This window comes from Orbicella franksi, chromosome 2 (assembly GCF_964199315.1).
Source record: "Orbicella franksi chromosome 2, jaOrbFran1.1, whole genome shotgun sequence".
Classification (NCBI taxonomy): Eukaryota; Metazoa; Cnidaria; class Anthozoa; order Scleractinia; family Merulinidae; genus Orbicella; species Orbicella franksi.
In genome coordinates, this window is record NC_138146.1 from 32,604,237 (window position 1) to 32,628,540 (window position 24,304).

General features: G+C 38.3%; 1 protein-coding gene across 2 annotated transcripts; it reads left to right on the plus strand.

Annotated features, from left to right (window-relative positions):
* The first annotated feature begins 1,169 nt into the window (after positions 1-1,169).
* Positions 1,170-24,284, plus strand: LOC145479374 (colorectal mutant cancer protein-like). 2 transcript variants are annotated; one of them, XM_081457719.1, is made up of 11 exons: positions 1,170-1,733; positions 6,047-6,386; positions 15,749-16,049; positions 16,696-16,922; positions 17,417-17,531; positions 17,871-17,950; positions 18,466-18,594; positions 18,924-19,487; positions 20,213-21,274; positions 21,690-22,025; positions 23,671-24,284. In XM_081457719.1, the coding sequence occupies exons 1-11, from the start codon at positions 1,615-1,617 to the stop codon at positions 23,752-23,754; spliced, it is 3,357 nt and encodes a 1,118-aa protein (XP_081313845.1). In that variant the 5' UTR covers positions 1,170-1,614; the 3' UTR covers positions 23,755-24,284. The 2 variants fall into 2 exon arrangements, with proteins under 2 accessions (XP_081313845.1, XP_081313844.1); XM_081457718.1 differs by lacking the exon at positions 1,170-1,733 and adding an exon at positions 4,945-5,768.
* Positions 24,285-24,304: the final 20 nt, after the last annotated feature.

The following is a 24,304-nucleotide window of genomic DNA, read 5'->3' on the forward strand; positions in this document are numbered from 1 at the left end:
CATCTACCCATCTTCCACTTTCTCGCTATTTTGACCTCGTGTTATTCCTTTTGTTTTGCGGTCTATACAGGGTTCTCTTTGCTTCTTTAAAGCAATTGTACATGAAGCATTTTCCAGTATGTCAGGACTTTAAATATGGGAAATAACTAAACTTTTGCTCACTGTATCTTGGCAGATTTTAAAAATGGGAGTCGATCGGAGCCGGGTGCGGAAATCATAAAACCAACGGGAAGGATGTGTAGGAAGATGCTAGTGAAACGTGAATAGCGGCATGCCCCCACACAAGGAACTAAAAAACAAGCAAAAACACTGAAAAGGTCAAGATTCTTGACAAACTGAGAAACCTTAGTTTCTCTCTTTGTTTTGAGCGAGTTAAGAAAAAACTGTTACAGCCAGCGAACCGCTAGTCTCCTCCGCAGCCGTTTTTTGGGATGTCACGCAACGCTCCCCCCAAAGAAAGGGCGTTGCGTGACTTCCCAAAAAACGACTGCGGAGGAGACTAACGAACCGCACAACGACCGATGTTTCTCGTGGGAGGTTCAAGGAGGCGCTTGAAATGCGGCTGTTTTCGTGGGTTTTCACGCGCGCTCATCGTTTATCGAAAAACCTTATTGTTCAAAAGACAATCACCTACAGCTATTTTTGATACGTGGGTTATATAACAGGACACGCGTAACGTTTGAGTGTACATTCTGTTAAAAACCGGATTATCATATAAAACTAATCCGAAGTGTGGCATTGTGTGCAGCTTAATTCAAGGATAATGCCAGGCGAAGGATTAACTAATAAGCTGATTTTATTGTTACTTGCCATGCGAAGTATCGGCCTCTGGATTCTGCAGTGATGTCCTTTGAAAACTGTTTGATAATAAAGCATAAAAATGCCTCAAATTTTGGCTACGACTGTTGTAACTTAGAAACCAAGAAAACTCCTCTACCATGTTTTCAGCAAAAAAGCGTTCACAGAGATTTTTATTGTCATTGGATTAAATACTGCCATAATCGGCAGCGGAATTTTTTAATCAAGAGCGATTTTCAGCTAATCTCATCACAGTGGTAAAGACGGAAAAATATCTTTCACCGTTCACACCTTGTGAAAGCAATACAGTTGTTTGAATTTTATCCTTGAGGCTCCTCACGTGAAAGTTTTAATTTATCGAATAAGACATGAGAAATTGACAGTTGAAATGACTGGAGGCCAAGGGTAGCTTAGGTTATCTTATGACCAGTCACATGGTGCTGCGCTAGCTATTACACAACATCTCGTCGTTTCAATCGAGCAGACTGACTTGAATCACGGAATCGAACCTGACTCATCTAACCTCCGGCAGATAAATCCTGTAAAAAAATCCAATTTATTTGGGAGGTATTTGGCTCATAATGTACATATCTTTTATATTTGAGGCGATCAGTTGATGATCAGTTGTGGGTAGTTGAATAAGCGGCACAGCACGAAACCCGTATCTATCGTATTCCAGACCTGATTACACATCACTTTATCGATCAGAACAACGAGGTTTGAATGGACTGAGAATGGCGGACGATTTTGATGAAATGATCGTGCTGCCTTGAAAAGTGTGGTGACGTATCTGCGAAGTTTCTGTGACAGATAAGTATGGCACAAAGGCAAGACATGGGTTCAAGAGTAGGCCAAGTGGTAGCCAGGCTGAAGGCGACATTTTCATGTGCATCTGGTAGAACAGACCCATATGCATATAGTCAGCAGCCGTCAAGGTATGATCATTACTTTAATTTATTGTTCTTCTTTAATTTATGAACTGCTGATCGCATTTACGAAGGCAAACTGCGAAGAGGAAATCAGTTGTATTTGTTGTTTAATACTGGGGTGATCTTTCAAAACTTCAGATGGTAAAATGTCAAAGAATTTGCTCAGTAATCGCGTGATTGTGTTTATTGTTCTTCTGTGAAACTTGTAATTCTCAGCTGAGCGTATGACCTTGATCACGGGAAAAATCCCAAATTTTGCAGTGCTATTATTGTTATGAAACGTCCGGGCAGTTTTTTTCCCTCGAACACACTGATTTCAAGTAGTCAAAACTCTTGCTTTGTACACGTACGATATTTATTATCGAAAATCGTTTCAGTGTAATCTTCAGAGACCAAAACGGCAGAGTTCTGATTGGTTGATGTGGTGCTGCGCGTGCAGAGTGACAGTTGTCGTGTTCCGAGTTTCTGTTCAATGCCGGCTAAATATAGAATTTGTCGAGACCGATAAGCTGTTGCCAAGACACATCATTTTCTACCCTACTTTTCAGCAAAACAGGAAGTCACACTAAAAGTACCAAAGAGTTAAGTTTTTCTGCCAAAATTGCAACGGAAAACTTTTTCGTTTTGTTGGTTTGTCGTTGTATTCATATATTATCCTTTTAGTGTCTTTCAACTTTGATTACATAACCGGCGATCCTGCATTCTTATGTTAGGCGAACCTTCCCCTGTTTGCCAAAAAAGAACACCTGATGGCTGCTTATTTTGCACATGACGCTTCAGCCGTCCAGAGATATGCAGAGGCGTTGCTAAGTAACAAGACCTATTCTTTTTGCTGACATGGCAAATTTGTCATCGTCATAACTCGGCACTCCCGACTTGGAAGTATTTCGTGAGACAGACATTCCGGTTTCTCTTTTCTCAATGATCGCGATTAACGCGTTCCTTTGGGGTGATCTGGATCCAAGATCACTCGGATCATGGCGCATCAGAGGAACCGGTTCCTTTGATGAACTACTATCCGAGTGATCTTGGATCACTGATCAGCTGATCCAGATCACCCCAAAGGAACGCGCCCTAAATGAAACCTCATGCTCGTCCTCAGAACTTCCGATCCCCCTCTCGGCTTTAGTCACGTGGTCGGCGACATTTCAAAACGAATCTCTCAGTGCTCGCAACCGTTGTTGGCGCGTGCACGATAGAAATTAGAAAATCGAGCCGTTAAGAATACGTAGAGGTTCTCACTTTCTCGTACCCAGAGCCTCTGTTTCTTATGGTCGCGTGGTCAGCAAAACTACTCCTCGTAGTCCTACCGGTAACGACATTTTAAAACGAAAAGTACTGGGGACGAGAATGCAGTTCTCACCGACCACCCGTCTCGCAGGTGCCAGACACATTTGCCCACTAAACGAAAGGTCCTAAACTTTTCGAAGTTCAGCAAATGACTTTTCGAGCGTTCGTGGAGCAAAATCAGACCAGTGATTGAGTGCTCATATGAAAGTTAATAATTCACTACAACATGACAAAGAAAAGAAAAACTTTGGATGAAAGAAAGGTGTTGAACCACATGTTATGTTGGCTTGAAGACTCTAAATAGTGTTCCAGTAGTAGTTAATTATTTGTAAAATCTCAACCCATGCAATGTTCTTGACACATACTCTAGATGTCCATGCATGTGAGATGAAGATCACATACCAAAATTAAAAGATTAGGGACATTTGCCGCTAATCAATTTGCAATGAACGCTAGCTAACCAACTAAATTAGTCCAAGTATTTTCTGCAGCCTACTACAGTACCTATTCAGGCGGAGAACGATTGGGCCCCGATAGAGAGCAGTCGTCGCCAATCTGCTCTAGGCTAAGTCACTTGGATGTTTGGTATTAACAAGAATTTCTAGCTATTCCTTTAAGAAAGGCTCTGTGACTGCCTTGTCCGCATCCCAACGGTTTATTGCGCCGATAAACATTGAAATGTGGCGTCTATTCCTAGCTATGTTTTCTAAGACAATAGGGAATCCTCTCCAGCAATGAAAACGCGCCTAACTCCTTGTTTAGATATTCTATTTTTAAAAACTCCGTGATTGTTATTCGTCTTCTCCCGGGTCTTCTAGAGGTTTCAAGTCTCGTTTAAGGCGGGGGTCTACATGAAGGCCGTATTTTGGCTGGGTATTATGGTTTTAACGCAAATATCTCGTTCACGTTTCAAGCAGTCAAAAATCTCTCTGCTCATCCCACATATCTGTGTTTTGGGCTGTTCTGTAAGTTTTTTGGTGATTTTTGGATATATTTGGACATAAAAAGATTTTCTCAAAGGATTAGTCAAATTTATGGAAATAGGAAATTTTGAAGACTGGGATTTGGTGTTGTTTTAAAATTAGAATATGAAGTTAAAAATTGGTAGACGTACACCAAACAGTTGTCCACCAACCTGGGGCGCCCTTTCGGGGGCGTTTAACTGTCTGGTGGTGTTCCATAACCGTTTTTTTCCTTTTAATCCCTCGTTAAACTTCCTAAAATTTCACTTAAATTCAGGTAGACCCCCGCCTTAACTAAAGAACATAAGAATTGGACCTTTTCCTCCGAAGTGTCCAGCAATCATTGTCGCAGTGTAACGTGAAATCAAACCTCTTCTGTTGAAAATAAAAAGAACCTTCTTTGAAATTAACTTTGGCGGCTCTAATATTATAAACTAGACAGCTTCCCTGTTTCTCTCTAATGAAGTTCCCCTAAAAGAAAAACCCTTCCACTTGTCACAACCAGACAAGCTAAAAATAGTTTTTACCCAAACGGAAAGGCTCAATGCAGGGAAATAAACAACACAAGATGAGAGCGTTGCTTAAGCTAAGCTGAACGGTCCTAGCGACATAAAGGGTTGTTTCAATACCGAGGGTTTTAATCACTTCCATTTTTGAGGGCAAAAACTGTCATTAAGGTAACTAATAAAGTTAAATGTATCATAAACTGGTTACTTTCAAGAGCGTTTTAGTAGGAGATAATGACCTGTTGATGGCAAACGACTAAGTTAATCCTCCAGTCATTATTTTCAGTTCTGTTTCCTTTGAAAACAGAAATTATACCCTGAGCTTCTAAAATAAGTTCAAAATTGTTTAGATTTTCTCATTTCTCTGTGTTAAAGAAGAAGAAATAACAAAACATTTTAAAAATCTTTAATTCTCTTAATGTGTTAAGTCCTCAGAAAAATTCAAACAATCTGTTTGCGGTTTGTGTTATCTGACCAGTTTCAAAAATGTAAATAAACGAATTTTCTTTCTTTGGTCCTCATATTTTAGCTTGTTTATTTTTCATGAACTGCGGGAATAATGTTTGAATTGCTGCAATTTCAATGATAAAGGAAACTTATCTGAAGGAACCACCTGATTCCATTTATAAAAGACCAAAGACAATGTATTTGAAATGAAAGGAAATATCTTGACTTCCTGTGCGCAAGCTATGGCACTTAAGACATCGTCGTGTAGGGTAGGGTGAGAAGATCATTCGTCCTTGGATCACCCTTTGTTATAAAATAACAATAACGAGGGTTTCTTTTCACATAAACTCCACGGAATAATCAGAAATACTACGTTAATGACGTTCTCAAAGTTTCATATCGTAAAAGGATGACTTTCCTGGCACATAACGGAAATACACCTGGCCATTGCCTGTACCTACCCCGGAAAGGAGAGATATCTAAACCTGTCGCAAGCTTGGTAACCAATCAGCTTCCGATATCCCGCTATTCAGAACATTATTTTATACTACATGTAGCAGAAATTTTATTTGATACCTCTCGCTCTTATTTCCCGTGTTTCTGTATGAATAGTTTTGTCTGAAGTGGCAAAATTTTCTCTAAAGTTTACAAGAGATTCAAAGAAGAGTTTTAAGTTAGACAAACCGGAAAAATCGCCTTCGTAGCATGAGCGACAATGAAAATGGTCTGTCGATATCGTCGGCCAGTTCTAGACGAGCGTCGAGTGAAAGTTTGGAGGACAGTATTCGTAAAATTCTGAATACAAGTGATGGACGGGTCACCGGCTTCCTTGAGAGGTATGCTGTTATGTCTGAAGGATTTAAAGTCTTTAGATTCTTGTAGAATTGTAGGTTAATCACGCATCTAACCCGTGTTTATGCGGTCGGGTTTCGGGTCAATGCATTTTGGGTTTACGTGACATTAACCGACACAGCACAAAACAGCAAAACATTGTCCTTTATACTTGTCACAGTAGATTTTGTTTAATCATTTTACCGCTCTCACTAAGACCCTTTCACTGGCTTACCGGGGGTTTATTTACCTTGATGTTGTGTCTGTTGTGAATTGTTCGCAGCCCTGATCTGTCGCTAACATGTAAGCAACTGGGACTTGAGGACAACGGCGTGAGAGACATCATCGCTCAACTAGGTTCTGAAAATGATGGACTTGTTTCACTAGAGCAACTTAGACAGCAAGTGATAAAAGGAAATGAGAAATCAAAGGTGACAGCAAATAACTCAAGCGACGAAATGAGCGCCAAGAAACTGAACGACAAGACGAGTGGAAAAGAAAGTTGGGAAATCGATAGCGGGGCACATGATTTGAACGGCGACCCAACTCTTCAGCAGATTATGTCTGTGGCGAATTCAAAAGGACAGTCTCGGTCGAGCAACTTCTTGGAGTTAGCGAATACGGTAAGTTAAATGTTAAGTGTTTACATATTATCATCCGTAGTTTACTCAGAACGTTTCGACGGTTTTTTTTTTGTGGTTTGGGTGAACATATTCGAGCTTTTATCGCATGGGTGCGCGCAAGCTTCGGTCATCATTTCCGGAATCTGCATAGAAACTGCCGAAATGCAAAGCTTCTCTTGGGATCGTGGCTCTGAATCAAAGATCGGTGCAACTGCATACCATCTGATGTTTGATTTGTGATGTTTTATGTACTAACGAATGCTAGTAAATCGAAGAATTAGAGTGTTGGTACAAACACATTTTATATTCGTGTTTTGAAACGGATATAAGTTACATAGCTGTTAGTGCTTCATAAATTCACTTGTTCGCCGGTTTTTCCGCTCAAAGAACTAGTAAGATTCATTGTGGGTAAAATATTCACCAGCTGTGGATCTTTTTTGACATTGAAAATGCAAACAATTAGCAAACTGCGAGAGTGATTTGCTTTCTTTTGAATGGAAATTATGCCATCTTGGAACTAATGATGGTTTTGTGGAATGCCCAATTAAGTCGTTCGTGTGTTTTCGATTTGGCTGTAAATATTTCCAGCTGCCTTCTGTCGGATGCAAACTCTAGTTTGTTTCTCGACTAATTGTACCAGCTTCAAATTTGTTCTGAAGATCGAGTCACGTCGAAAATGTTTGTATCAATAAATTATTCCAAGCTCATAGCTCGTACGAATGCGCGAAATTAACTTCAATATTCATCAAATTAGTGAGCAATTAAACATAAGCTCGTTCCTATTTTAACTATAGCTTATAATTTGTGTTTGGGATCCATCTCTCACTTAACCGTTATTATACAGTGTTTTTTCCAGCCTGTATACATAAAGTTGAGTGTAAACTAATAAACAAATGTCTGTGGAACTGACTCTTTGATTAATTTTCACTAGGTTATCTTTTTCGTAGGGAAACCATCAAAATGACAATAGTTCACCATGAGCCTAAACCAATTTCTAGATTTAATGAGTTGACGATTGAAACATTGAATTCTACCGCTTTGTGGATAATCGACCGAAAGTCTGGTTATCGTAGTCAGAGCTGAACCGAAACAAAGGGATTTCGTCAAATTACCGCTATCTTTAGGCTAATCGCGAATATTTGCCCGCAGCAATTGTGTCCCGCAGCACAATTAGGTGTAATTAATGTTGGGCTGTACCTTTGTCAGTAAAAATCCTAAAAAAAACCTCACAGTTGACTTCAAGGTTTGACTGATGTGGAATAAAATGCAGCAACTATATATTATATTGCGCTCTCTGTGATATTGATGGGTTCTCTTGCTCTGAAACGGTCTTTTTCTCAAGGTTATATTTTGAATGTCAACATAAATAATATTCTGTCATATTTTTTGTCCGTATCACTTGTGACAGAATATAACTTGACCTCTCAGGCATTAAATATTAATGTTAAAATTCCCTAGCAAGAAAATAACTGCAGTCTTTTCTGATGCTAGTTTTTGGCTGAGAAAGTTGAGTTTCAAGTTGCGTGTCTAATTCGCAAAAACGATATATACAAATTTAGCTGTAAATGACACCTTATTGTTTAATATATGGTACATGGAATTAGAAAGCAATATAACTTGAAAAGAGCGTGCATGTAAATGCATGTAAGTTCTTCTAATTTGTTCTTAAATTAGTGGGGTTTTCCGGATTTTATTAATGACTACATGTTACTTACAAAGTTTTCTCATCAGGCTTAACAACCACATGCTGTTTCAATTTATTCCTATTTAATTTGATATTTGGTTCAGTTGAGATTAAAATGATATGTCATAATTTGTCAGAGATAGCGGAATTGTGGGCTCTCAATTCTATTTAGACCCACGTTCTACGTTAAACTTACACTGATTTAATCTTTTGATGATTGATCAAGTAGCTGTCATCATTTCTGGTGTGGAATAACCTTGTAACTACTTTCAAGTTTACCAGAAGTTGTGACTTTAAAGTTAAAGGAATCAGTAGCTTTTGGTTTTAAATTATTTTACTTTTATGAAATTAACAAAAACATTTACTACCTTCCTGTTCAAACATCACATGTCATTAAATATGGCAAAGTGGTCCATGGCAAAAAGATTATAACATAGTGTGCACACTAGTCCTATCTAATTCCTATTGAGCCATCATGAACGAAATCTCTATGTAGGCATGGCTGTGCATATATAACACGACATGTGCAGTTTCAATTTAGCTGCAAAATTTTCAAGTTCCTTTTGTTTAAGTTTCAGCAATGTGAAGATTCTATTCTGAACAATCCAAACTCTACCTCAAGCCTGTGACTTTTGCCAAGCTAAGATTTTTACTTAAACTTGAGTATTTTGACTTTGTTTGTCTACATTTTTATTGCATATTTTTGACTTTGTTTACCTACATTTTCATTATAAGACTTCGAAGAAACGATTTTTTCATCGACAGTTTTTTTAAACAAGTTTACGTGTTTTTGTTCAACCATTGCTCAACTGATTGTTGCATGTTACCTAGATCCTAATAAACTTTGTTTTTCTTCACTGTGCATTGTGAGAACTTTGAAGTCAATCACAAACTAAAACATGTTTTAGCACCCAAGTTGTTGTCACCATGTTATATAAAAGAATTGGTTCATGCTTTCAGCTGTGCAAATATTGAGTTATGGATGCACTTGGGAAGTTTGGAGAGCACTTAAGTAGCTAGAGTTGCTCTTGGCTGTCGCCTTGAGCAACTCTTATATTTCTCTTATGCTCTCCAAACTTCCCATGTTCATCCATGACTCGATATATGTGTGCCAAGCATGAACCAATTCTTTAATTCTGATTGGTTCTCTGAGTGGTCCAAATTCTGTAATACAGACCCCTCAGATGGACCGTTCACAAAGCAGTTTCTCTGAATTACTTTTTCAAAACATCGCACTCGTAATGAAAACAGTTCATTGTGAAGTAGGGGTATTTTTTCCTTGATTTCATGTTTGGCAGAAGATTCCACTTGAAATCAGTTGAAATCATGAAATCACTGTGAATGGACGTATATAAATCCTATATCTTTGGCATGCATGTTTACCAATACTAAAAATGGATTGCATGGATGCATTATTTCTCTTTCCTGAGAGGTCTGCTAAGATGATTGACAGCAGCATTCAAGACACAAAATTGTTGATTGGGCAGGGTTTGCATGTTATTGAAAGGCACAGTAAAGCTAACAGGTCTCTGGGCTTAAAGACCCAGGCTAGCATATCTCAGAAATGACTGTCTGTATGACCTGGGACTCCCTGGAGCCTGGGTGTATGGGATCATTTATCACCAACACTACATTCTGTCTCAGGTATTGACTGGCAGCATTCCTGCAAAGTTGACGTGAGTACAGCTTTGCAGGCATACAGATGGCTGTCTGCAAAAAAATTTCCTACAGAACTTCATCGTTCATTGGCAATGGCTGACAATAGAATTTATGATGTACCTGCTGGACTGTCCAGACTAGTCCAACAAATCAGGCCTATTTGAGTACATGTACCTTTTTGACATATTGCCAGAGGATTGAATAGATGGATCAACAAATGTTGTGATGCTGGATCTTTGCATACACTAATTTATCTCCTGGTAATTTATGTTTACCAATCAGCTACATGATTATACAAAGACAGATGATTAAAATAATAAATATTAAAAATAAAAAAGGAGACATGTTGTCCTCAATTGAACCTTAGAATTCTCCCAGTGATTACAAGAATTGTAGTGCAGTTAGTATCTATGAGATTTGAAGTTTCAAGCCTAGAAATACAAAGAACTGAGAGAGAAATTGTTTGAATATACATGGACACTTTGTGCTGTTTTTTACATTCATTATAAATCATTTTTCTCACTTCGTGCTTTTTCGTAACAGATTATTTGTGACAGTAAGTCAGGTTCTGTGAGACCTCATGTCTGTACTTTTAAATTATTATTTTTTTTACCAGCACTGACAGTGCTTGTTTATCCTTTTACACCCTGAAGATATTCCATGTAAACATTTCAAATGGGAATCAAAGCAATCTGAATATATCATCAGTTATTTAGCAACTGAATATGTTTGGGCAATAAAATTCAGGATCATTTTGTTTCTTTTGGATAATACTGCTTTGCATTTATTATTTGTGGTCAATGATATAATTGGGAAATTTAACCCAAGGGTAAATTTTAAAAAAATTATTTGCAACACCTTTCTTACCAATTTTGTCGATATCTATGTTTTCTTTTGGTGATACAACTTTGTATACTAGTTACAGTATAGTCACAATTTTTCTTTGAATTTTTTTTTTTAAAGGTATACACGTATACTCCTTATTCAGGTTTACCCCACATTGTGTTATACATGTAACTGATATTCTTTCACTAAAAACAGATGGATTCAAAGGATCCCTAAATAGGAAATGTGCATTACTTATTAATTTTCTTAAGTCTTAGCATGTTCCAGTAGTCTATGTGAAATGAAATTTTTAATTAAGGACAACAGCTGAATAGAGTTATTTTTCATTCTTAACTCACTGTATTGTTTGATTTTTGAAAAAAGTTAGAAACATCTTTTGTTCTGTTGCATTAACTCGATGCAAATTTGCTTACAATGAATTGATTTTGCTTCCACTATAGTGCAGTGATGAAAGGATTTATTTAGCTGAATCGTTACAAAATCTATTGGCTAGTAAGGTTCATTGTAGTGACAAAAATATTCCATTTTATTCATGGTACTTTGGTGCTAATGTTATAAGTGGTTATGTGGCATATGAGTGAAACTGGTGCCTGAATAACTGGGTCTGACAAGAGATGAAGCACTCATTTTAATTCATGGTGACAGTGTGAAGGATGACGGAGTTGCCAGACTCGATTCAAGTTAAAAAATGCATAAGATCAAGGTACCAAGAGTTTTGAATATTTAATTATAACATATTTTTCTAATCCTGAAAATTCTTTGTACACTCTTTAGAATCTGTTCTATTCCCATGATTATATGTCCAGTTGCATTGTTACCATGCATGCAGACTGACACTGAATGATTGCTAGCATAAACATTGCCACAAAAATAGAGGCTCTTGTTGATGGGAAGGTCATATGATGAATGTAAATATCTTCAACTGAAGAATTAACCTTAACATTCCATGAGGTTAAGCGATAAATAATGTTATGTATAATCTTTTGTAAAAAAGAAGACTAAACCACAAAACTGAACAAATCTTACGTGCATACAATTAAGCTACTTGTATGTAACGTTGTTTTGCAAAATAGATATTTGTCTGATTTTGTGCTTACACAAGTTCTAAAATAACAGTGTCACGGTATGTTTGTAGCCCTTTCATTGTTTTCTGCCTTTCATGATGTAAAATAGGATTTTCAAACAATAATGAATTGCAACAGAATGATGTACAGTAAAGAGATGCATACTATAATGTTCTATAAGTCTTCTAAATGGAATAAACTAAATGAAGAGAATGCAAATATCAGAGGAATCTTTACATTTACAAGTCTGAGGCATTGTTTTTAAAACAGGATTAGAAATAGTTATGTTCAACATACTGTTCACTGAATTGAAGTCAGACATGTTAAGTACTGCAAAATACCATGAATTGTCTGCCAAGTGGCAGTTTTATCTTACAGTTTGATGAAATAATATCACTCAATAATTTTAATTTGTCATCTAAGACTATTATTGCTGGGAATAGATGAACATTCTTGATTTATAATATTCTTTGCTTAACACAAAACTACTTGGAAGAAAAATTCTGGACATTGTCTTTTTTGCTCAATATTATGGTTTTAAATGACAGTCATGTTGTGATAGCAGATGGATTAGTCAATAGCTGTTATCTGTGATTATTTCCTGGGACAGACCTGGGCATGTCTATAAGACTTTGCCCTCAAATTGCCTTGAGCTTGACCACTGGCTATGTTTATACATGTATGTTGATCAGGCTGGTCAGACAAGATTCCTTTTACAATACATGTACACAATGAGTTCTGATTATGTAGACTTTGGACATAACTTGAGAAGGTCTTTGATGACCAACTTGTGTAGCACAGAAAACAGAGTTAGTCTGGATGTCGTCAAAACGTATTGTTCGCCTTATGTTAGAGTTTATCTTCTCAGGCTTCAAAGGGTAGGCCTTAAAGTTAACGACTGTGGTGAAGCTAGAAGCTTGTATTAATTATGTGGACTTGTTTAAGTTGTTGAGGGTAGCACTGAATTTTACATTTAGCTCTGAATTTAGCATTTATAGGTCTATATCCTCAAAATTTCCTTATGTTATCATATTACACATTGCATTACATTGTCTTTACTATCTTAATTTTCTAGCTAGACTAACTGGCTCAAATTAAAGGTTTTTATATAACAATTCCAAGATTCTGTACATTGTTATTAACATTTATTTTCAACTGGCTTTGAAACTTAACATTTTGATGGTGTAGGACACTGTGTTACTTCTTTTAACTTATTGTACATGAAGTAGTTAATGTGTGAAAGTCAAGCTCATGACAATATTTGTACATTTGTAAACTTCTTCCAGTTCTCTGGTTATTTTGAAGAATATCTGCCTGACAAATCCGAATTGATTTGTTTCACTAGAAGGCTACGATCAAGTGCAAATCTTAAATTTGTCATTGGATGCTTTCTATAAAACTGAATCATAATTATAAAAAATGATTTCGATAAACGTTTAAGCAAGAAAATTAATGTAAGTAAAATTTACTGTAACATGACATTTCAACGACTTCATGTCATCATTGTCGAATGAATAAATTAAAAATAAGGGCAAGGCATATTTATAGTACTTTAGGATGTGAGATAATAAGTTGGCCAACATTATATGAAAACATTCAGGTAAAAAGGTTTTGCAAGAATGGAATCCGGTTGCATGTTAAGTTTCGGTCTTTTGTTTTTAATCAACACCATTTCAAAGATCAAACATTCAAGTTTTCCAGGGTATTTCTTGGGGACTTTAAAGTTCTTAATTAAGTTGTCAGGTGTTAAGGCATGCTGACCCTAAAATGTTTTCTGATCACGGAATGTTTATGTTCCTGTACGTGTTGATGGAGGTGGCAGCAAGTGTACCCAATTTTATTTCAGTTGCGCAAATCATGTGTGAATTCATAGACTACACTTGCCCGGTTTATCAGGGGAGGCTTTTCTTCCGTGACTCTCAGATGATAAGCGATCTTTTTGCTTGTGACTCTTAGATGATCAGCGATCTTTTTGCTTGTGAATCATAATATTATTCAATTTGAGTACAAATGGGTACATCTGGCTTTTAAAATTAAACTCCGCTGAATTGTCTTGCAATTTTAGTAAATAGAACTGGGGTGCATTAACAGCTGATGTACATGTAGTGATAAGTGTTGTCAGACTGAGACCAGAATGTTGCCAAGATACTACAGGAAATGTCTATCTTGAGCTAGGGCTTCTGAGGTCTCAAAAATATTCATTGAAAAGTCCTTTTATTGTTATATTATTTAATAATATCTACATGCATATACTGAAAAGATAGGGTGCATTTCCATTTTTTTTCTTGATTGTTTTAATATTATTGTACTGCCCTAGGTGGCACTATTATGTGGTAAATGACAACTACAGTGTACAGTACAGTAAACTATGATGTTATGAATTTTGTATTTTCACACAGGTTACATGTAGCTACCTATATGTATGGCTACATCTCGCTGACCTAATACTAGCTTAACTGTACATGCCTGACCACTTGTAGTTGTTAATTTAGTCATGTAAAGAAAGTACTTAATATGTGAGTCTGGAATCCACTGAAGGTTGACTCGATTTGATTTGATTTGATTTGATTTGATTGTACAAGCTAGGTAAATACATCTACCCAGAGACACTTGATGTCCTCTTTGCCAAGCATGAATTACTTCATGCTGTACATGTACTTTTTGAATTATGCATGTATGTATGTTCCAAAAATAAATTGCAATGTCAAGAGGCGCAGAAGATGATTTGAATAAGTGTGCCGAGCACAATCTTAACTATTTTAAACCCAATTCAAAATTGCCAAGAATAATAAACATCACCACAGGAATGTTTTTGACACAATAAACTTTCACACGGTAAAATAGTTGCACACTGTTGTTTCATTCAAAGTAAATACAGTATTATTTGATAAACTTGAAGTTTCACTCTAAAAGTGGACTGAAGCTGTAACTAATAAGCAATGTAATCATTTTATTGAAATACTAGAAGTTTGTTAATTGGCTAAGAGATTACTGAGAACAGCTTTTCACATTCAATATTTTACACAACAATTCAATCCTATCATTCCAGTTTTGGGTTTAGCCAACAACTGGATAATAGCATCAATAGAGGGCACGTGGCTTTATTGTTGTTTCTCTGAGGGGTGTCTCATTTTAAATTGGTTAATGATGAATACAATTTGTTGATGGAGCATTGATTTTTGTCATCTCATTTCATTGTTCAACATCCAATTTTTAAGCTTGAATCTTGTGGTTTCCTGCCCTTTGTTAGATTTTGCACCTTAGTTAAAAACAATTTTGTTATTCATATACTATTGGATGTTTATCATGTGCAGTTAAAGTGAACAGGTATCTCAAGGTGCTTAAATAGAAAACAGTGTTGAATATGTTTATGCCATTCTTTTCACATCAACATGTGTACTGTAATTTAACATTCATTTATTTTGCTAGCTACATGTATAATAGATTATTTAATGCAGTTGTTTTGTTTGTTGAGTCTCTGTTGACCATTTTCTGCATTCCTTAGGTAATACAGCCATGTTTTATGAGTTGTGAACGTGCACATGCAAGACTGAAAATGGTCCATGGCCTGTAGTCTTGTTTCTTGTTCTGTTGTTGAGACTGACTTATTTTTAAGTGTAATAAAATGCCATAAGATTGAAATGTACTGTACAAGTTTATTCTCCTTTACCATGTTTTTTTTTTTTGTTACTTATAGGCTGCATGCGTAAACAATGACTAACTAAGAATCAAACCGTAAACACTCACAGCAGGGTTTAGTAAAAAGGACTACAGCAGAGTGATATTGATTAATTTTGCACTTTTAATTTATGGCAAAAACTTAAAAAATTTAGGTTTGGTTAACACCCCTAGAAAGTTTTATATAAAGTAAAGCCACAGCCAAAGGGTTAACAAAAGAGAATCTCAAAACATATATAATGGAATTATGATTTATAATGCTTTTATCTTGAAATCTCTGGCATTGCAAGTGTTTTGCATCAGACATGTAGACTGTTATGTTAATGTAAACACAAAGGAGAACTTAACACAATCAGAGTTGGAAAAATGCCAAATAGTTGACAGAAGTGCATGGAGAATTTAATGTGGCCAATTTTCTGTTTCATCTGCAGCTTCACCTGGCAGCATTGGCTTCTCTGAAAACAGAAATTGTTGAGCTGACAGGTAAAGTCCAGCAGTTGACAGAGGAGAGAGACCAACTTCAAGCATCACTTGCACATTCTGCCCAGGAGCGTAAGGAGCTGATCCATGATTATGAAGACAGACTGACTTCCCAGGCACAGCACAGTGAACAGCACATCACAGAACTGCAGAGTGTTATCGCTGAGCTCAACAAGAAGCTCTCTCAGTCCACTGTGGATAAATTTGATGAGTCTGAAGAACATGAAATCGAATCACAGACATCAGAGCATGGTAAAGTAGTTTAAACATATGTTGTGAATATCTTGTTCAATCCCTTTAGTCAGAGCTTCAGTGAAGTATGTGAACATCTCCTTGCTGGTTGATGTACAGTCTGTACGATGTAAAGTTCAGAATTGTATTAAACAAGAACTGTAGGACTAAATGAATGAGTTACATTTTTTCGTTTGCAAAAACTCACTAAAAGACAAAGATAAAGCAAATCATTGCTTATCTGTATGCATGGATACAAAAGAGTTTATTTTAAATTGCTTCTTCCACTAGTGGAGTGGAGAAGAAAATACATGTAAAGAAGGGCAGACTTGGTTGTTGGGTGTCTGAAATAGACCATTTTTGATATATTAAAATTCTAACTTGGCTCCAAGGCTTGGGGGAATAAAACAAAAAAAAAATCATGAGCTGAGTGATGAAAAATTAATTTCTTTTGTTTTATTCCCCGAAGCCTCGGAGCCATGTTAGAATTTTATATATCAAAAAAGGCCTATTGTAACTTTCTAGGTGTGTTATTCATTTTGGAGTGAAGGGTTAAAGGAATTGAAGGTTTAAAAATCATGTAACAAAATGAATATTTTTTCTGGATAACAGGTATCACTTCTGTAGTCTCTTAGAAACAAAGACATTTTGTTTTTTTGTATACTAGGTTCCCAGAGTGAATCTGACAGCCTAGCTTCTGAGGAAGGTGTGAACGATGATAATACTGATGATGAGTTGTCTAAAGTAGTTGGTGGGCTGGAGTTTGCTATTGACAGACAAAATACTGATTCCATGGTAGAGGAAAAGACACCTGTGACAGTGCCGGCAAGTAAGCCTGTAGAAGAGAAAGCCACAGAAGACACTGAGAAGAAGCCACTACATCAGTTACAATCAGTAAGTGACAGTGTGTGTGTGTTCTAGGGGATGAGATTGAAATGAAGCTAATACAGATGCAGCTCTCCATCAATTTATGAGTACAGTCTTATAGTCATTCATTTTAACTAGATGATTGAGTGAGCATTTACAAAGGTATCTGTTCACAGCAGAGGTTGAACTGTAGCTCACTTGGTTCTGAACTTATGGTCATCCAAACTATTTGTCTACTGAGACCAAAACTTTTCTAGTCATTCATTTACTCATTAAAGCTTTTGGGAGGGCTTAGAATTTGGACCCCTGATGTCAGGGGTGCAAACCATCTAGGCAACATCTAAATAACACCTGTTTTCTTTTTCTGGAAATACCGTTTACTTCAGATATAACTTTGTCATGTATGAAAATTTTTGTCTTACTTTTATCAGAATTAGATTGGTTTGAAGACAGTAAATGTATATAATTATAGATACTGTATGGAATTTATCATTTAACCTCTGTTTATTTTGGTTCTCCAGCTTTCAAGACCTGTAATTGACACCGAAAAGACAGCAAAAGAACAGGAAAATCTGCAGGCTAAATGCAGAGAGTTGAGAGTTCAATGCCTAGACCTGGAAAAGAAGAAACAGTTATGTAAGTAGCTTAGCTTGTGGCCCCCAAGAAGTGTTGTTTTTTTTTCTTTTTGGTGCATCCTCTATGTGCTTACATACATGTAGGATCGGCTGTTTATATGTAATCCCAGTTGTCATCATTTTATCACTTCGTAATTCACCACTGAGGACAATAAAGCTTGTGGTTTGGCTTTCAACTTTTGTTCAGGCATGGACTCTGTCCTTAAGTGGTTCTTACTCACACTCTAGTCAATAATTCGTCTTAATGTTAATTTTCAAAGAAGACATTCGTGCCTTCCTTGTAATTTCTTGTTGATTCAAGTGTTGTTTGTAACAGTGAAATTTTTATTGTCCCTTGCAGTGGAACGTCAGTTACAGCAGACAAGTTTAAAAGAGTGGGTGTCAAGGAAAAAGTCCTCTGGAAGCACAGGAACACCAGACGTAAGTGTAGCTTACACGAAACGGTTGTAGGCTTTTGAAAATGATCTCATGGTGTGTGCAAAATGGAACGTTCTACTGTAGGGCAGCAGTATTTCTGCTGCATCTCTATCTCCCAGGTTCAGCTATTACAGAATAGTAAAAATTTATAATCACCTTCCTGGAGCAGCTCCTCAGCGGAAGGAACGAACCAATCATGGCGTTAACTTGTGTACCGGGATAAAATGGAGCAGTGCTTGAATCAAAAGTATGTGATAAGTTTCAAGTGAAGAATTAGTCTTGCAATTGAAATCGTGATGGCTGCAGCATGTTACGTAAAGCTTTTGTAGATTAACTTTCCCTTGTATTTCATTTCTGAGAATTGGCTGAAAAGTTCCTTGCGATTGCATGTAGCTATGGTTTTATGGTTCTACTTTACTGACATATTGCAGTTTTGACAAGCCAACTTGACAACATCTTTTGATATTTGTGATCTTATTTATAATATAATGCTAAGGAGTGTTTTTGTATCTTGCCAGGAGCTCCAGTCAGTGACCAGTGAAAGAGATGGTCTGAAGGCTAAACTCAAGAAAACCGAGTTAGATCTGGAGCAGATCAAAACTGAAAATCAGGGCTTTAGGGAGGAGAGGGACAGGCTCAGAAGAAGGGTAGGTACTTTTGTGTGTTGCACCTCACAGCCTAGTAAACCCGTAAAACCACAGAGCATAATGTCTGAGTTATTGGCTGTGAGTTATCTCTGCCTTTGGGATGAAGTCCCTGGAAACTTCAGTTGTTTAGAATATGGCTGTGCATTCGGTTGTGACAAATCTTGAGAAAAATTCAGAAGATGAGCTTTATTATCCTACTTTACTTGTAACCAACTCAAAAAGCGACAACTTGCTATTTTTTATATTTTTATCTTTTTGCAGATTACATGCAGATCCTCACTTTGATGGAATTTTTTAAATTGATTTCTAAGTCTTGATTTTCTTCTAAGGTTCTTGAAATGCAGGATCAGCTCAAACTGCTCCATCAGAAATCACTTCAGTATGAACAGCAAGCCAGAACACGGACCAACAGCCTTCAATCACAGGGTACCCAGCCCAGATCCCCCAGCGCACCACGGCGAAACACTCAACCATCGTCCGGTCAGTCAGGACCCCGCATGCACAGCAGACAAGCCAGCTTGGGTGCTTCTTCAGATGTCTCGGGTAAAGAAGGCTTTTTGACATCGCCCCGTATCTCAAGGCGCTCCAGTACTGATAGTTTAAGTATGCATAGTCACGGTCGAGGTTCTCAGCCCACTCCAAATGGGCAGGTCCGCAGACCAAGCATCTCGGAAGGAGTGTGGGCGACTTCTGATGGTAGCCCAGCTCGACCGTTACGTCACCCATCAGGTAGTGTTCAGTCCATCTCCAGTCAAGCGTTCTGGAGGCCTGGTGCAACTAGTGATCTGGGATCGTCCATGCATGGTTCTCAAGAGATTACAGTTGTGGCGAAAATGGTGGACGATGGGACGCAAAGTCCAGCAATCACTGGGGTGAACTGTATCAAAGCTCTTGTAAGTATCGCCAGTTCAAATCTAACACCACTGGAGGGGCGTTTGAGATTACTTTTGAGATACGAGCCAAGACATGTCTCTGGAGAGATCGGTGTAGCGTGTCTGATTGGTTGCTCCTTGCGCGCTAAAATTCAAAACCGAGAGCAACAGGGTGGCTATTTGCTGTCGCTTAGTTTTGAACTTTCGCGCGCAAGGAACAACCAATCAGAGACCTACAAGGATCCCTGTATAGGTGACGTCATCACCGGAAATTTCTGGCTCGAATCTCAGACTAGCCTGCTAACGCGGACGTATTCAGGCTGCCGCTTGTCTTCGCCGAAAATAACAGCCGGAAATATGTCTACGTTCGCAGGCTTATCTCAGACGTGTCTCTCGAGCGGGGAAAGAACTGAGGGCTTGAAGGGAGATTTCTGTTTACTAAGGCTAATAAATAATTAGAATGGGGAGTTAGGATAACAGGAATGATAGTGTTAATTGATTCTTAGCCACTTACGAAGAAGGACCAATCCTGAAAATTTGGGCTCTCTGTTCTACTCTGGTTCAAACCACAAATCATGTTGGAATTAGGATTTTGACACTTACTTATCTTTGAGATTGATAATTGCTCTTCTCCTTGCTTGTCTCCACGCGTTTCTTTATTCATTTGATTATGTCAGAGGCAATTTCATCTCAGGACGAACGTTGTCTAAATACTACTGTAACTTTGGCTTATTTTTCTATCATAGAGTCAGCTACCTGAATTTCCATCTGGTAAACTGCCTTCGGATCTCGTTCAAGCCCTGGAGAGTTGCAGGACGGCTCTAGACGTGTTTAAGGCGCTCTTCACTTTCTGCGATGCACAGGCCGACAAAAAGCTGAAGGAATACGAGCTCGAAATTGAAATGTTAACAAGTCGCTTTGATCATTTACAGGCTCAAAACAATGTCATCTCTTTGTCTTTAGAAGAGAGTCGAAACAACGCGGACAGAATGTGTGTTCTCATGGGAAAATACGAGTCGAACTGTACTGCACTTCAACTGGCGTTAAACTTTTCTGACCGAGTCATCGAGACATATGAAGTGTTGTTACAGTTATCTGAAGCGGAGCAAGCCAGGCTTTTTGCCAACTGCCGCGCGGCTGGTGTTAAAACTGGTCTTCACAGCTACGTAACGTCATGTAATGACTCGCCATATAGACTCATGTACGCCGAAGAAGCCGAAGCCGAAGAAAATGATCGTGTGCCCGAAGATGTTGATTCGTGCGTAAATCGGAAAAGAACGGCGGAAAACGAAGCGCGCTCGCTGTTGCAAAAACTTGATCGTAACTTCGAGAGCCAAAATGGCGGCGGTCAGCCGTGGGAATCTGTATCATCAAACAGTAGAACTAGCTCAACGGGTTCATCAAATGATATGGAGTTTACTCCAGAAGAAGAGGCCAGATTAAAAAGTTACATTCAACAGTTAAAATCCGAAAGGTCTACGGTCGGCCTAACTGTAATCGAATTGGAAAGTTTGCACGAAGTGGCGCAACCCAAAGATTTGAAACTGGAACCACTTGATCCCAAAGTGGACTTGGAAAACGCCGTACTTATGCAGGAATTAATGGCGCTCAAGGAAGAAAAAGCAGAATTGAAAGCTAAGAATTATTTAATTGAAAAAGAGAAGAAAGCTTTAGAGCTCAAGATCACGTCACGTGACGCCCAGGAACAGGCGTACCTTGTTCACATCGAACATTTAAAAACTGAAATGCAGGATGAGATACGGAGAAGGAGGAGATTGCAGAAAGATGCTGGCGTCGCCAGTAGCAAGGTAGGTAAAAGTAAAGCCGCTTTAGAGCCTGGTGCGTAACGCTACTGTGCGTAACTCTGCTGTCCCTGTAGCGTGACGCGAGTAGGAGTGTTGTTACTCTCCCTCCCTGCCCAGTGCCCAATTTTCATTGAGGTGGAGTGAAAAACGTGTGGCGAGCGCTCAAAATTTAGATGTTGCCGGCTTGGATAAACTACTAAACACGCGTCGAGAATCTAGGGCTACGGTAGTAAAATGCATTTACTGAAATTTCGGTTGATTCGCATCTTTCAGATATAACGGACTCCGTTGTTCTTGTAGCCGTCTAGGTTGTTACGCAGCTAGTCCTTGGAATTTCGGAAATGACGCGGGATTGTGTGAGAATCGAAGCAGCTGCTGTGAAGGCTCAACATAACTATAATTTTTTGATTTATTTCAGTCGGACGAAAAATCAGGAGGAAGCCCTTCGGGAACACCGTCCATTACCCTTGCGGAACTAAAAACATCAGACGAAGACATCCCACCGGATTTGTACGAAGCTGCCAGGAGAGAAAAGAAGCTGAAAGCGAGAATCCAGGAATTGGTTGAAACACTGGAGAGTCTGTCGAAAAACTCCGAAACAAGACATCAACAAACAGCCGAATACGTGGCAGACTTGAAGAAAGCGAATGGCGCACTCGTGGCAGCTTACGAGAAAGCGAAGAAGAAACACGGAGCCAGGCTAAGAAAACTGGAGCAGCAGATGATCACAATGGTGGAGAGACATGACGCTCAGGTGCGTATGTGCTTATGTGATCTCGTGCTTGTGCTTAATCTTGCATACCAAGAGAAGATGAATTAGAGAGTTAATCTCCTGTGGGCCTTATTCCCAAGGCAATCCTTCTCAAGTTATTTTTAGACATGGTACCCAGTTCTTCCGCGGATTTTTACTGTGACCACGCGCGTTGCGTTGATGGTGAAAATGCGTGCACAGACTATCCACGTGAATTTCGCGCTACAGAATTGACAATTTTAGACCCTTCTGGTATTTTTGAAACCGGTGGTGATCTTAAAATAACTCGAGAGGGATTACCTTGGAAACTAAGACTGACCTTTTACTCTTCAGTTTCTCTTTCGCGTTTGTATGATTGGAAGGGCACTTTCTCAGCCGAACTTCTTTACCTAGTCGGTTGTTTGATTAAGCTATGTAATACTTATACGTCTGCAAACACATACAAATGTTCTGGTCCTCACTAGTCCGGCGGTAATTCAAGGAATGTTTTCCTTTTTCCACTCTCGAATCTTAGGGATTTTAAGTAACCTCGACGGCGACGTCGAGGACAACGTCAATTAAAAAATGACTATATTTTACCTACGAATCTCGCGATATTCAAAGTCATTTAGTTTGTTTCTCACTGTCAAGACTTTCACGGAACTGATTCTGGGACACAGCGATAACGTTGAAATAAAAATTTACAAAACAAGCCGTCGTGGTTCGCGTTCTCCAGACAACGCAGAATTTGTTCAGTTCACGTTGCTGGTTTGCATAGGACGGCAAAGAAATGCACCAAGAATTATAACGCACGTGCACAGCCATTGTTCTGCTCATTAAACCTTTTGTTTAGCTACACGTTGCTGTTGCCGTCGTCAGGAGGACGCCTGTGGACGAGGCATTAGGGAGCTTAACCACGACGGCAACGGCAACGGCATCGATCAAAATGATCAAGTTCTGATCGAAATGATCAAGTTCTGCGTTGTTTGGAGAACGTGAACCACGACGGCTAATTTTTTAAATTTTTATTTCGAATTAATCGATGTGTCCTAGATTCAGTTTCGTGATAGCTTTGACAGTGATAAACAAAGTAAATGACTTTAGGGTACCGCGAGATTCGTAGGTAAAATATAAAATCATTTTTTTAATCGACGTTGTCCTCGACGTCTCCGTCGTGGTTTCTTAAGCTCCCTATTATTGTTTGCCAAAAACGCTTGTATTAGGTACATATTTTCGGCATATTCATAGGAAGAGTTCCTTGGGAATCGAGTGTACACGCAACATCCACCATTCTTATTTAAGGATGTGAAGTTATAATAGCAGATTTGCACGTTGTCGTCATTTGACTACAACTACCAGAATTCCTTTCGTTTTTTCTTTGTTATTTAAATTTTGAATTCCCAGTGGGGTTTAAATAACAATTGCCCTATTTAACATAAGAAACAGAAAAAGTGAAGGATTCTGGTCGTTGTAGTTAAATGACGCCATCATGAAAATCGCCTATTAAGCCAACTAGGCCCAGTGACTTGACTTCACTGCGTTTACATGAATAACCAAACTCAATAACACGGCCAAATCAAATCTGATTTGCAAGGCTTATTTGAAAGTTCTGAACGAATTGACTGTTGATTCTGGCTCGTTTTTCACGGTGCGTTTTTGTCTTTTTTAGGTGAGAACTATGAAAGAGAGGATATCTCTCCTGGAGGAAGAACTCAAGACGACAACAGCGCGTCAAAACGAAACTGCGCTTTAGTTCTTGCCTGCCAAGTGACAAGCCATCTTCACGTGATACCATGCTATCATTTTGCTCCTGAAAATGGGAAAACTACGTCAATCTGTCCTTTAGGGGTCGTATCTAGTGTAGAGGCGTAACGTCAGAGGTTGACTGAGAACTAGACTCGTAAGGAAGCGAGGAAAAGTATGTGACAAGCGCGTGTCGATGATAACATGTGACAGAAGCATGCGTCGATCGATTGTAATGATCACGTCTTTGGTCATGTGGGTCGTTCTCGGATGCATAATGAAATTTTAAGTTCTTGGACATTTTCTAAAATTTCCTCTTAGGATCTGTAAGAAATATTTTGATCGTCGCTTCGAAAAATTATATGACATATTTAAGACCTTCGTGACTGGAGGAAAAATTCCACATGTAAAAATCAGCAGGTGAGACTTGTAAAGAATGACTTGTTCAGCAATGTTTTTTGATCGGTGAGTTGATGTCAGTGAGGGTGGCGAATACATGTTATGTGCCTGACTACTTGTGTCAATAAATTTCTTTTTTTTTTTAATTCCTAGAACAGACA